The following is an 11787-nucleotide window of genomic DNA, read 5'->3' as shown; positions in this document are numbered from 1 at the left end:
GGATGCTCCAGGACCTGAGAGGAGGGTGGAGAGTGGGAGGGTCCCCAGCCTCCAGACCCCAGACCACCAGGACCCCCAGCTGTCAAAGGGGTGCCAGGGTCCAGAGCACAGTGCAGTGATGTGCACAATGAGGTGATCTCTGGGCAGTAGGGAGGACAGGGTGGGGGCAGGTCAAATTCCCATCTGGAAGCCCTGCTACTGCCCAGAGGTGGCTCTCCATCTGTCTCTTGCAACGGGTCATCAATTAGCTCTTGAGCTGGCTTGTCTGCTTGGGGATTCCAGATTATTCCATTTCTCCCGCCCACCCTCTGGGTCAGCTCCGCCCCAACTTGAAACTTCTCCCACAGAGGCAGCCGCCTCTTTTTGCCTCCCCCAGGTGGAAGAACTAACAGAAAAGTTACAAAATCATGGAAGACGAGAGGGGAGGAGGGAGGGTCATCCTCACTGCTGTGTCCCAACTCCGAGGAGGAGAAAGGGCCACTCTGCTCCCTTGAGATACAGGATTTGGTGGTGGCCAGGGACACCCAGAAGGATGTGAATGGTAGAGCACCCTTCTGGGGCAGCTGCCGCCGCAGGACCCCCACCAGGACCGGCCACCCCAGACACTTATTCTACCCACCACCCAGGACTGTCCACGGGGCCCCACGTGGGACATATGCACCCAGCTGGCCTGGCTCAGAGAATGGGGGGAAGCTGCCAGCCCAGCAGCTGCGCACCAGCCCCCCCACCCCCCAGGCCTCCCTGTGAGGCCGATTTGGGCCAGGAGCTGGAGGGGAGGAGGAGGAGACCCAGTGGTCACAGCCACCGAAATGCAGAAACAGCTGGGACACAACCCTAAGCCCTGGCCTCTAGGTCCTGTGTCATTTCCCAAGCATCCTCCAGCGACTGGGGGCTGTACCAGCAGGGGGAGCGGCCCTGAGCTGGGAGGGCTTGGCTGGCAGAAGATGGTGGTGGAGTCACGGTCCTCCAAAGCACAGGCACCTCCAGGCACAAGGGCGAGCTCCTGAGCTCCCGGGTGACTCTAACAGCACGTGCTCAGTGGAAGTTCTTTGCAGCCCATCTTCCTGGCACCCTCGGGGTCCTGAGCATCTACCCTTTGCCACATGGGCCCCACAGTGGGCATCTGTGTCCTGTGCCTCTTGCTCCATTTCCCTATTTCAGAATATTGAAGAGCCAAGTGCAGGTGGGAGTGGCAGAGTTGAATCTGACCTGCCTGGCCCAGGGACGCACGGGGTCCCCAATCCGGGTCTTTCTTACCCCCTGTGATTTGGACTCCCTCTGGGCCCCTGCCCACAGCCACTTGTGGCTGGCAAGGGCTCTCCTTCTCCGCCAGCAGAAAGAGGCAGATATGGTGGGGGGGGGGGCGGTATAAGGGGAGAAAAACCAAACACCCCAACAGAGGAGTGAGGCTGCACAGAGTCTGCGGAGGTCACCCCGTGGAGTCCTGGGGAACCACGCGTCGGGGCTCCAGTGGGGGTCACTCCGGACACGGAGCCGCTTCTGGGATGCAGGGGGAAACGGGCCGGGCCCTTGGTGAGGCAGAGGGCCCAGGCGGGCTGCTGCGCAAGCTTTCACCGAAGCGCCTGTCCCCGGGCCGCCGGGGGCGCTCGGCCTCCAAGAGGTGCCCAAAGTTAGGGAAACAAAGAGCGGAGCCGCCAGGCTGGGAAGAGCGGGCCGGGCGCCCGGGACCTGGGGACGCCGCTCGGGACCGGGAGCCACGCCCTGGGGGGAGGGAGGTCGCGGTTGGGCCGCGTTCCCACCGCCTGGCCCGGGGCCAGCAGGTGCCCCTTCTGGGGAGGCCGGCCGGGCCGGGGTTCGAAGGGTTAAGGCCCCCGACCGCCCCTCCCCCTCCCCGTCCCTCCCCGCCCCCTCCCAGGGCGCGGGGCTCGGGCGCCCGGGCGGGCCGGGGCGGGGCCTGACGTCCGCAGGCGGGGCGAGCCGGCCGGCCACCGCCGCACTCCCTGGGCTCCCGCGGCGCCGCGGTCCCCGGAGCTGGAAGATGGCGAAGCTGGGCGCGCGGCTCGGCGCGAGGAGCGCACAGCGCGCGGCGGGGTCGCGGGGCCCCGGGCCGCTGCTCCTGGTCGGTCTGGCGCTGCTGGGCGCAGCGCGGGCGCGGGAGCCGGCGGACGGCGGCTTCAGCCTGCACCCGCCCTACTTCAACCTGGCGGAGGGCGCCCGCATCACCGCCTCGGCCACCTGCGGCGAGGAGGCCCCGGCGCGCGGCGCCCCGCGCCCCACCGAGGACCTTTACTGCAAGCTGGTGGGCGGCCCCGTGGCGGGCGGGGACCCCAACCAGACCATCCAGGTGAGCGCGGGCCGGGGCTGAGTCGCCGCCGGGCGGGCGGGGTGGCGAGGACGCCGTCGCGGGGACGCGGGCGCCGGGGACGGACTTGGTGGGGAGCGCCCAGGTACGGACCGAAGCCCGCGCGCCCAGTCCCGACGCGCTGGTTCCGCATTTCGGGAAACGGGAGGGACCCCAGCTCGGCCTTTCAGGCTCGGCCAGAGTAGTGCGCGTCCCCGGGCGGCGGTGGCAGGGCGGGAGGGGGGCTGGTGCCCGTTCCCTGGCCGCCCCGAGTCCCGGGATCCTGGCGAGGGCGGGTCTTGGCTTCCACCGCGGCTGCCGGTGGGGAAGGGGCGGGCCCGCTCTGCCTTTCCCCGGGACAGGCTGCAACCTGCCGGTGCGCGCGCCCCTGGGATGACGGCGGGAGGGTCGGGCTTCCTGGAGTTTGGAGGCCGACACTGGAGGCTCTCACTGCTTGTAACAGAGGGTTGAAGCCGGGGATCTAGGGACATGATGGGGCCCTTAAGGTGTGTGTGTGGGGCAAACCACGGTATTTTTAATTGGGGGTCGAACACAGATGCAAAGCCTGGGCAGCCTCTCTGCCCCACAGGTGCTGGTTTGTCGTCTTCAGTCTCCATGAGGAGATGGGGTTCCAACCCCTGAAGGCACTCCGGGAGGGATGCCCACCCAAGCCAGGAGTCTAGGTGGGGGCCGGGTTCGGGGGCTCCAGCTGCGCGGGACACACCTGACGGAGAAGGCCACGCTGTGAGGATTCTCTGGGCTTAGCTTGAGGGCTGGGATCCTGTGAGGCCGCTGGGCCACCCTTGGAGGCGGGTACTGTCTTCCCACCCCTCCCCAACCTTAGGGAGAGTGGAGGCCCCAAGGCGGTTGTAACCTGAGTCACCACAGTTCTGGTAGAAGAGGCAGGGGGAGGGGAGGAGGGCAGTTGGAGGTGGATTAGCTAGGGTGGGTGATGAATGGAGGAGCCTCAGCTGGCCCCCTTGCTTGGCCTGCCCGCCCACAGGCCCTCCCCTGGAGGGGGGAGCAGAGCGGGGTGGGGGGGCCACCTGTGCCCCAGAGCCATCCTGCCACGCATGCTGGCCTCCCTTGGGCTCCTGGGCTTACCTGTGTGCCCTCCCCTGTGCCCAGCACAGCTGATATAAGGGGTGTCAAGCCCATGTTTCAGATAGGGAAACTGAGGCCCGGAGAGTTGTACTGTGGACACCTGCTGAAAGGCCCACTGTCGGCCAGGGTCTGGCGCAGGTGAGCAGTGAGAACCCATCCCTGCCGCAGGCCCTTGGCATATCTGGTTGATATTAGAGGCTGGGTGGCAGGAAGGAGCTTGTGTGGGGGTCTCCAGAGGGCCCGGCTGAGCCCTTGATGCCCTTTCCTGGCTCACCTGGGCCCCTTAGAACCCCCATCCTGTACCCCGCAGGCCCTGGCTGAGTAGCCCCCTCGAGGACCCCTGGCTTTTGTCTCACTTCATGTGCTTAAGGGAGCAGCCTGGGGGCCCAGGTCAGAGCACCTTTCCTCTGCTTCTCCTTAGCTGTGTGCTTTCTCTCCCAGGGCCTCAGGCTTCTCATCTGCCGAATGGGTATGAGAGTCTGCTTCACCAGGGGTTGTGAGCATGGCGGAGGAGCCTGGGAAGCCCTCGGCTCCGGAGAGACTGCTGACGCACATGGTGTCACGTGGCGGGGAGCAGGCCCCGGGTGAGGGCCGACAGCCCTGCCCCCGCTGCTCCTGGCCTGGCAAGAGAGAGAGAGAGAGAGAGAGAGGCAGAAGCTCCCCTTTGAGCGTTGGGAGCACAGGTTAGCACGCCGGGTCTAGCTGCCAGCTGTGCTAGGAAGATGCGTTGGCCCGAGGGGCACAAGCTGCACAGCCATGTGGCCTTGGCTGCGTCCCTGGCCCGCCCAGTGCCTCTGCCTTTGCCTCTAGCTGCCTGGCCGGCTGCTTGCTGCCCTGAGCCTGGAGTGGGCTGTGGAGAGGGCCTCACCTGTAGCCCCGTCTGGAGCCGAGCTCAGGGTGGAGGGCAGCGGGGGAGGAGCAGGTGCCAGGGAGGTGATGCCCTGCTTCTCTCTGTCCTGAGAGTTCAGTCTTGTGCTAACATAGGCGTTGGGTCCCAGAGTCTGTGGAGCCCGAGAATGGGGGCTGGCGGCGCCCAGGACCCCTGGAGGAGGCGGGACAGAACCTAGTGGGCCTGGGGTGAGGCCTGCTGCTATTTGGGCGAGGTGGTCCTGTGGCGGCCAGAGCACACAGAGGGCAACTGGGGCACTTCAGCCCCGTGGCCTCAGGTGGGCATTGCAGGAATTCCGGGTTGGCCCTGGGCCCTGCAGGGGAAGTCGGGGGCTCAGCTGCCTGCAGGGTGACTCACGGGGAGGGACCTTCTTATCGTTGCTCCCTGTTTCCTCACTCTGTTCCTGGCGGGACCCTCTGTAGCAGAGGGTGGAGGGAGCCCCGTTTCCCCAGCACGGTCCGCTGTGAGCCAAAGCCAGGCAGACCGGCCCGCCAGGAGGCCCGCATCGTGGAGAGGCGCCCACTTGTAGCCTTTGGGGACTAGAGTCACCCCTGTTTGACTCTCTGGGTGGGCCTGAGCAGAAACTTTCCTGGGACCCCTTGACCCAGCTTCCTCCTGCACTTGGTTGTGGGGGGGCGTCTGACCCCAGGCAGCCTTTTCTGGAAGGCCCACCAACCCAGCCAGGTGGCCCACCTCCTCTAGGAAGACCCCTCCCGCCCTCTGCCCCTCCAGGCCCCTGACGCAGCACACCCACTTGTGGTATGGGCTCCCTTCTCTGTTTACCTCCTGGGAGCTCCTCTAGGTCCTGGGAGCCAGAGCCCTGGCTTCTAGTTTAGGGTCCCCATTTGAGCTAGGCAGTAGAACTTCTCAGAGTGTCCCCTACTGCTCCAGTCCCTAGGTACGGCAGCCCTGGGCTGAGGGGAGGGATTGCTCAGAGGCACAGGAAAGAGGGAGGGTTGCCACGAGTTGGGGGAGGGCAGTGAACAGAAGGCCACTAGTGGCCGGGGAGTTTCAGGCTCCTTGGTAGGATAAGGAAAGCAGAGAGATGCGTGGCTTAGCCGCCTGGGGTGTCTGGAGCCCTGGGGCCCCTGCCGAGGCAGTGACATGGGAGCTGAGGCAGGACAAGAGATGAGAGTCCAGAGCCCACTGGCCTGAACGAGGTCTGAGCTGGGGCGGCCCATGCACCTAGTCTGAGGGGTCCTGGGAGCCTGCTGGGTGGGAGGCAGGTCTGGTGCATGAGGTCTTATGGACCCAAGCCCACAGGGCAAGCGTGAGGCAGACCCGCATTTGTGGGGGCTTGCTGGGGGCTCTCCATGGCTGCCAGGAGACAAGGGGTCTCCCACGCTCCCACCTCCAACTCCTAGGACAAGGTCTGGCCCCCTGGGAGGTTGGGAGGGGTGGGGCGGCCACATTTCCCAGACACAGCCTCTGGGGCCTCCATCAATGCCAAATCCCAGAGGGCTGCCTTGGGGCTGCCTTTGCGTGCCGGGAGACGGCAGGTCTGGTTTCTTCCGGGATGGAGGTTGGGCCTCTTCTCGCCCGTGGCCAGGGCCCAGCTATGTTCTGCATCCCCCCCACCGCCCCGTGCCCCGGGCTCCCAGCACCTGCTCCTCCCTGACCGGGACGCCTCTGTCCCTCAGAAGTCAGACCCCAGCAGGTGGCTGGACCAGGACAGAAGCAGCTGCCAGGCCCCGTGTGGGACCCGCTAATCTTTCCGTGGCCAAGGCAGGTGCCGGCGTTACCCCCACTCTTCAGATGGGGACACTGAGGCTCTTGGCGCCGTGACTTGGCCTGGTCCCAGGGCTCAGAAGCGGCAGAGCCAGGAGGTCCAGGCCTAGCCTGGAGGCTGCCCACATGCCTCCACTCTGGGGCCTCTCCCCACAGGCTGCCAGAATGGCTTAATTCCTTCTCTCTGGAGACCCTAATCCAGGCTCTGGGTAAGACGGGAGGGTAAGACCTGGGGGGTGCAGTTTGGCTCTCCCCATCGCCCTAGCCACCTGGACCCCACCCCACCCTGATGCTCCCCGGCCTTCTGTCTGGGGACTGTGGCCCCTCCCAGACCAGCCCTCTTTCCGCCTGGGCTCCGGTTCCATTGGCCTTTGGGTCCCGGGGTCCCTGCTTCCTCCTGGCCCCAGGCCCTGTGGGGCTCCCCTCCTGTCTGGAGCCCACCCTCCACTTGCAGTGTAGGCCTCAGACGCCCCCCCCAGAGAGGCGCACAGGGATTTTCCCACCTAAAGAGGGTGCCCTTCTCCTTCCCCGCTCTCCTCTTTCCCCTGTGAGGGGTACGACTGTCCCTCCCCAGAGCCGAACCCCCAAGCCCAGGACGTAGTAGGCACTCTGTGCTTACCGAGCGAGCGGGGAATGGCAGGTGAGGGTCAGCAGGTCGGGGGTGCGAGCCTGGGGGGTGACCGAGGGGCAGGGTGCCAGCCCCCCACCCCTGCCATCTGACCGCGTCCGCCCCCCCCAGGGCCAGTACTGTGACATCTGCACGGCCGCCAACAGCAACAGGGCACATCCCGTGAGCAACGCCATCGATGGCACGGAGCGCTGGTGGCAGAGCCCGCCGCTGTCCCGGGGACTAGAGTACAACGAGGTCAACGTCACCCTGGATCTGGGCCAGGTAAGGTCCCCCACCTCGGGAGCGGTGGCCTGGGGCCTGGCGGGAGCTGCGGGTGGCAGGCCCCACGCCGACGGAGGCATGGCCGCGGGCACCTTCTGTGTGTCCTGTCAGCACCCCTGCCGCACACAGGGGGAGAGGAGGCGGGAGGGGGCTTCCCAAAGGTCACAGTTTGGGTCAGGGGACAGCTTGGAGGCGGGCCCAGATGCTGGGAGGCCCTGGTGTTTACTTGGAGGAATTCCTTTGCCTGGAGCCTGGCGCTGCCTGGCGGCCGTGGGAGGGGCCCGGGCCTCGGAGGAGGCTCTGGAAGTGGACATTCCTGGCATACCTGTGCTGTCCGGGCCACCTTGGGGTCAGGTGGGCCACCTTGGGGTCAGGTGCGCCTGCTCAGGCCACTGCTTTATGCCCTCCTTGGCCTTTGAAGGCCCAGCTCGGGGCGGGGGGGCAGGCATTTCTCGGTGAGCAATGAGCCCTGCTCGCTAGTGGGATCCGGGGCGGGGGTCGGATTCCCTCAGGTTCTGTCCTGCTCTGTGGGGAACTTGGCCAGTGCCTGGCCCCGGTGACCTGCCTGTGAGACGGGCCTGCAGTCCTGTTGCCACTGGGGGTGCGGTGGGGGCAGGTCGATGAGGCTGAGCCTGGAAGTGACTGACCCCAGGCCTGCCTGGGGTCCCAGCTATGAGCTCTATCCTGCTGGAGCCCTGCCTGTTCACGGTGGCTGGCTTTGCCACCTGGGCTGTGACCAGGTCGATGTCTGCTCCTTGCTGGCCCCCTCCCCCACTGTCCCCCGGTGTTGTTAGGAGAGGTGGGGAAGTGGCTGGAAGGGTGGGGCCCAGCGGGGAGTTGGGGTATTTTGCTGGTGTTCCTCCTGCCTGAAGCCTGGAAGCCAGCAGGCCTGGCCCAGGGGAAGGTGAGCCTGGAGGGGAGCCGGTTCCTTTGTGGTTATGCCCTCAGTTATCCCCTCAGGAGAAGCAGCCCTCGTGCAGGGGGAGGAGCCGGGCTGGGGGTGGAAGGGACTGGGGAGTGGGCTGGTCCGAGTCCTTTCAGCTCACTGGGTTCTGATTCAGCTCACTGGGTTCTGATCACATCCGCGCTGTCCTGCACCTGGAGGGAGTCTGGGAGGGGCATCAGAAGCCCTGTGGGGCCCTGGGGTCCTCCTCTCTCTGGCACTGGCATTGGGGGCCCATGGGCGGGTAAGGAGAGCTTGTTGCTGTTCCCCCGGGCCGTGGGAGGGAACTTTTGCTGAGCTGGAGGGTTCTTCCTGCCTCCACTCCTCCTCTGTGGGACAGACCTGGCTGGGGGGTGGGGGGCTGGGGAGGGAGGAAGGCCCGAGCCCAGCACAGTCTTCATGGCAATGCCAGGGTGGCCGCAGAGCACGTGGGCAGGAGGCCCCCCTGAGGTACAGTGAGGGGCTGGGGAGGGGCTCGGACGGTGCTCTGCCCCCTCGGGGCTCCAGGGCCCCGGCCTCCCCATCTGTGAAATGGGCCGTAGCTGATGAGGCTGGCCCTATGTTTGCTTTGTGCACTGGTTCCAGGCCATCGAGCGGCTGTCACAGCATATCCTGACTCTCCAAGCCTCAGTTTCCCCAACTGTGAAATCACAGAGAAGAACACGGGAGGGAGGAGTGACTCACCCATCCGAAGGGTCACACTCCTCTCTCTCCCTCCCCCACCCTTCCTTCCTCTTTTCCCATCCTCCCTCCTACTGATGTCTCTTTCCATCCATCCACTGCCCCCTCCCTGCCTCCTTCCCCTCCAACACCTCCAGATGAATCCCCCTAAGCCTGTCTTGGTTTGGCCAAGGGGCTGCCTGTGTGGATAGGGAGGGAGCGGACACGGACTGCCTGCTCACATGTTTTGGAGTTGGGCAGCGTAGATGGACCCAGTGTCTGGCTGTGTGGGAGAGAGAAATCTCCTCCCTCCACATGTTTCCCCGCTGAGATGGGGTCCCAGAGGAAGTTCCCGCGTTCAACACCGCTCTCTTGGAAAGGGAGCTTGTTGCCTCTTCCTCCCTGAGCCATTGAGCAGCAACTGGGTCCCTTGGCGGGGTGCCCCTGCTTGCTGGGGTGGGGGATGGAGGCCAGGCCTGGCCCTCAGTGCCCCATTGCAGGGCAGGGGAGCCCCATGTAGGGTAGGAGTAGCAGCGACGTTTCTGGAGGGTGGAGGCTTGGAGCATCAGGGAGCATTTTTGGGGGCCTAGAATGTGGCCCTCTCAGTGACCTGGGGTCTGAGCCCTCAAGAGCTCCTTGTCTGTTGAGGTCCTGAGGATGTCCCCAGGGCAGGACCCTCTGAGCCCACTCCCTGGCGCAGATGGGGTGACAGGCTGAGCCCAAGGGGCCTGGCCAAGCTAGCACAGCCCAAGGGGCAGAGCCCAGGGGTCCTGGCCGCGTACTGGGTTTTCCCCCTTTGGGAAAGGCGTGCTTAGAGGCATGGGTCCTGGGTGGGGCTGGGCTTCCGTGAGGAAGCCAAGCCAAGAGGGCAGTGGGTCTGGGCACGCCCCCTGTGGCGGGCCGCCAGCAGCCTTTGTTCTGGGATCTGGAGCGGATACCCTGGGAAGGGGGAGGAGGCAGCTGGCACCGGGCACCAGGGGCCTTCCTGCCCCCAGGAGAGCCAAGAAAGGGGGCAGGGAGGCTGCATGCCCGGTGGGCGGGCAGGGAACTGATGGCGCGTGATCCCTGTCATGTCTGGGGGCCCAGGAGCCTCAGGGAGCCTCCGTGAGCCTGTTCCCCTTGCCCTGAGTCACCTCTCCGTCTTCTGGTGGTCTGTCCCATCTCACGGTAGGCGGGGGACAGTGGGATCCTCTTCTTTCCATTTGGTAGATCGAGAAACAGAGGTTCTGTAAGTAAAGTCCTGGCTGAGAAGGGCACGGGAGGCCCAGGCCCGAGTTCCCTGCCGCACTTGCCTTGTGGACCTTGTCCAGGAACCTCAGACCTGAGAGAACAGAGCTGTTGGTCTGACGCTGCTGGGCACCGGCCTGCCTGGGGGTGCTCCTGGGGCCTCCTGCCAGCCTGAGGCTCCCCTTCCCTGTACCCAGGGCAGGATGGGCGTCATTTCTGAAAGCCCGGGCTCTGCCGCATGGCGGGATAGGTGCTGGCTCCGGCGCCCTGCCCCTTGCGGGGCTCGGGACAGTGTCTCAAAGAGCTGGGCAGAGATAGCGGGGGCTTGCTGTGGGGGGAGACCCCCGGCCTTTCCAGACAGCCCTCTGGGGCCTGCCGTGGGGGAGGGACTCTCCCCAGCAGTCCTCGCCCTTCCCTGCCTGATGTAGCCACACTGCCCAGACCCGGCTTCAGGGGGGGATGCTGATCCCCTCCTAGCCGTGTTCTTACCTGTGACCGGGCAGGCCAGCCCTGTGTCTCAGCCCTCCAAGGCCAGGGGCAAGGGTTTGGTAGGGGTAATGGTGCAGAGGGGGCCAGCTTCAGCGTCAGGGTGTGGGCTGGGGTAGTTGGGTATGAGGCCAAATGTTGAGGGCTAGAAATGCCAGGGTCAGGGGTCTGTGCACTCCCTAGGAGACAGTGGGGAGCCAGGGCGGACACCAGCTGCCACCACCCACCAGACAGGGCGTACTGAGGAGCAAAGCTTTGGCACAGCTGCGAGCCATTGCGGGTGAGCCCTTCCTAGGCACTTGGGGAAACTGAGCCAGGGTGGAGTGACTGAGACCCTGGTGCCGGTCTCCGGAGTTGACGGTGGTCTTGGGGACAGCCCGGCCATGTGGGCTGTGGCTCCTGGGCTGTTTCCTCTCTGAGTGTGGGAATGAGAGCTCCTGCATGTGGGCCGAGGGCATTAGAGCACGCTGGCTTCTTTGGCTGTTAGGGTCCCCAGGCAGCTCTGCCCTGCCCACCCCGGGTTCGGGCAGCATGTCTCCAGAGGCCAGCTGGCTCGGGGCTCCCTGGGCAGGTCTGCTGGCTTATGAGGCTACGGCCACTGGCCCAGCTGTCTGGCTGGGCTGGGCACTCAGCCATGTGGCCGGCACCCTGGGAATGTCAGTGGGGTTGTTCAAGGGAAGTGGCAGGAAGTATGGGCAAGGCTGGCCGGGTCTGGTTACTGAGCCCCCAGCCGGGACAGGTGTGGGGGCTGCACTGGACATGGGCCCTTGAGCTGGGCTCCCTGGGCGAGGACACTGGGGGTCCTGGTGGCGTCCGTGGGGTAGACACCCCTTCTCCAGTATGAGCCCCGCCTCTCCTCATGAGAATGAGCAGGTTCCTTTGCTTAGAGGACATGGGGCCAGAGGCGTCGCCTGCGCCCAGGCCTGGGGGCCATTTGTCGCCAGTCCTGCGCATCTCATCGCTGACTCGCTTGCCTGTGGCCGTCCAGGCGTACTCAGGCTGGATACGTGCCTCCCCACCACCTCCTCTCCCCCCACCCCCGGCGGGCCCCCAAAGCCTCCAGTTCTCTGTGTTTAAACCCCCCGCACTGGTCTCCAGTAGCACCGAGACTAAACTGTTTAGGTTTGAGGCTCTCCCTGGGGATAAACTCTGTGTCCTGTGGTCCACGACTGACCATCTGGCCTGACCCGGGCCAGGCTGCAGGGAGGAGGGGACCGGGGACAGCCCCTGGCCGTGGGGGTCTTGGAATAGCGAAGTGCTGAGCCACGTAAGATAGTCGTCCTCCGCTCTCGCCGGCGGGGCCCTGCGCACCTGTCAGGGCCCTCCCAGCCCCTATTCCCCAAAGGTCTCCCCCCGCCCTGCACACCTGTGCCCTGAGCGCCCCGACCGGCAGAGCGAGGCCCTGAAGCCACCAGGCACGTCCCGCATTTCCATGTTCTGCTCCCCCGCCCGCGACCCCTGCCCCTCCGGGACGGCCGCACTTATTTAACCAGCTGGGGGCTCGAGGAGGCGCGCCTGCCCTGCTCTGCCATTTGCTGCACTGTTCCAGATGGGGT

The 11787-nt window shown here is 65.7% G+C and overlaps 1 protein-coding gene across 1 annotated transcript in view; it reads left to right on the top strand.

Moving 5' to 3' along the window:
* The first annotated feature begins 1937 nt into the window (after window positions 1–1937).
* LAMA5 (laminin subunit alpha 5) overlaps window positions 1938–11787 on the top strand; it is a 47012-nt gene continuing 37162 nt past the window's right edge. The window contains 2 exon segments of the mRNA XM_047744170.1: window positions 1938–2305; window positions 6763–6915. Coding sequence (XP_047600126.1) covers window positions 2000–2305; window positions 6763–6915 — 459 coding nt within the window. The 5' untranslated portion in view covers window positions 1938–1999.

Source organism: Lutra lutra, chromosome 9 (assembly GCF_902655055.1).
Source record: "Lutra lutra chromosome 9, mLutLut1.2, whole genome shotgun sequence".
In the NCBI taxonomy this organism is placed as follows: domain Eukaryota; kingdom Metazoa; phylum Chordata; class Mammalia; order Carnivora; family Mustelidae; genus Lutra; species Lutra lutra.
Note: the sequence above shows the minus strand (reverse complement) of the source record. Positions and strands in the feature narration are given on the sequence as shown.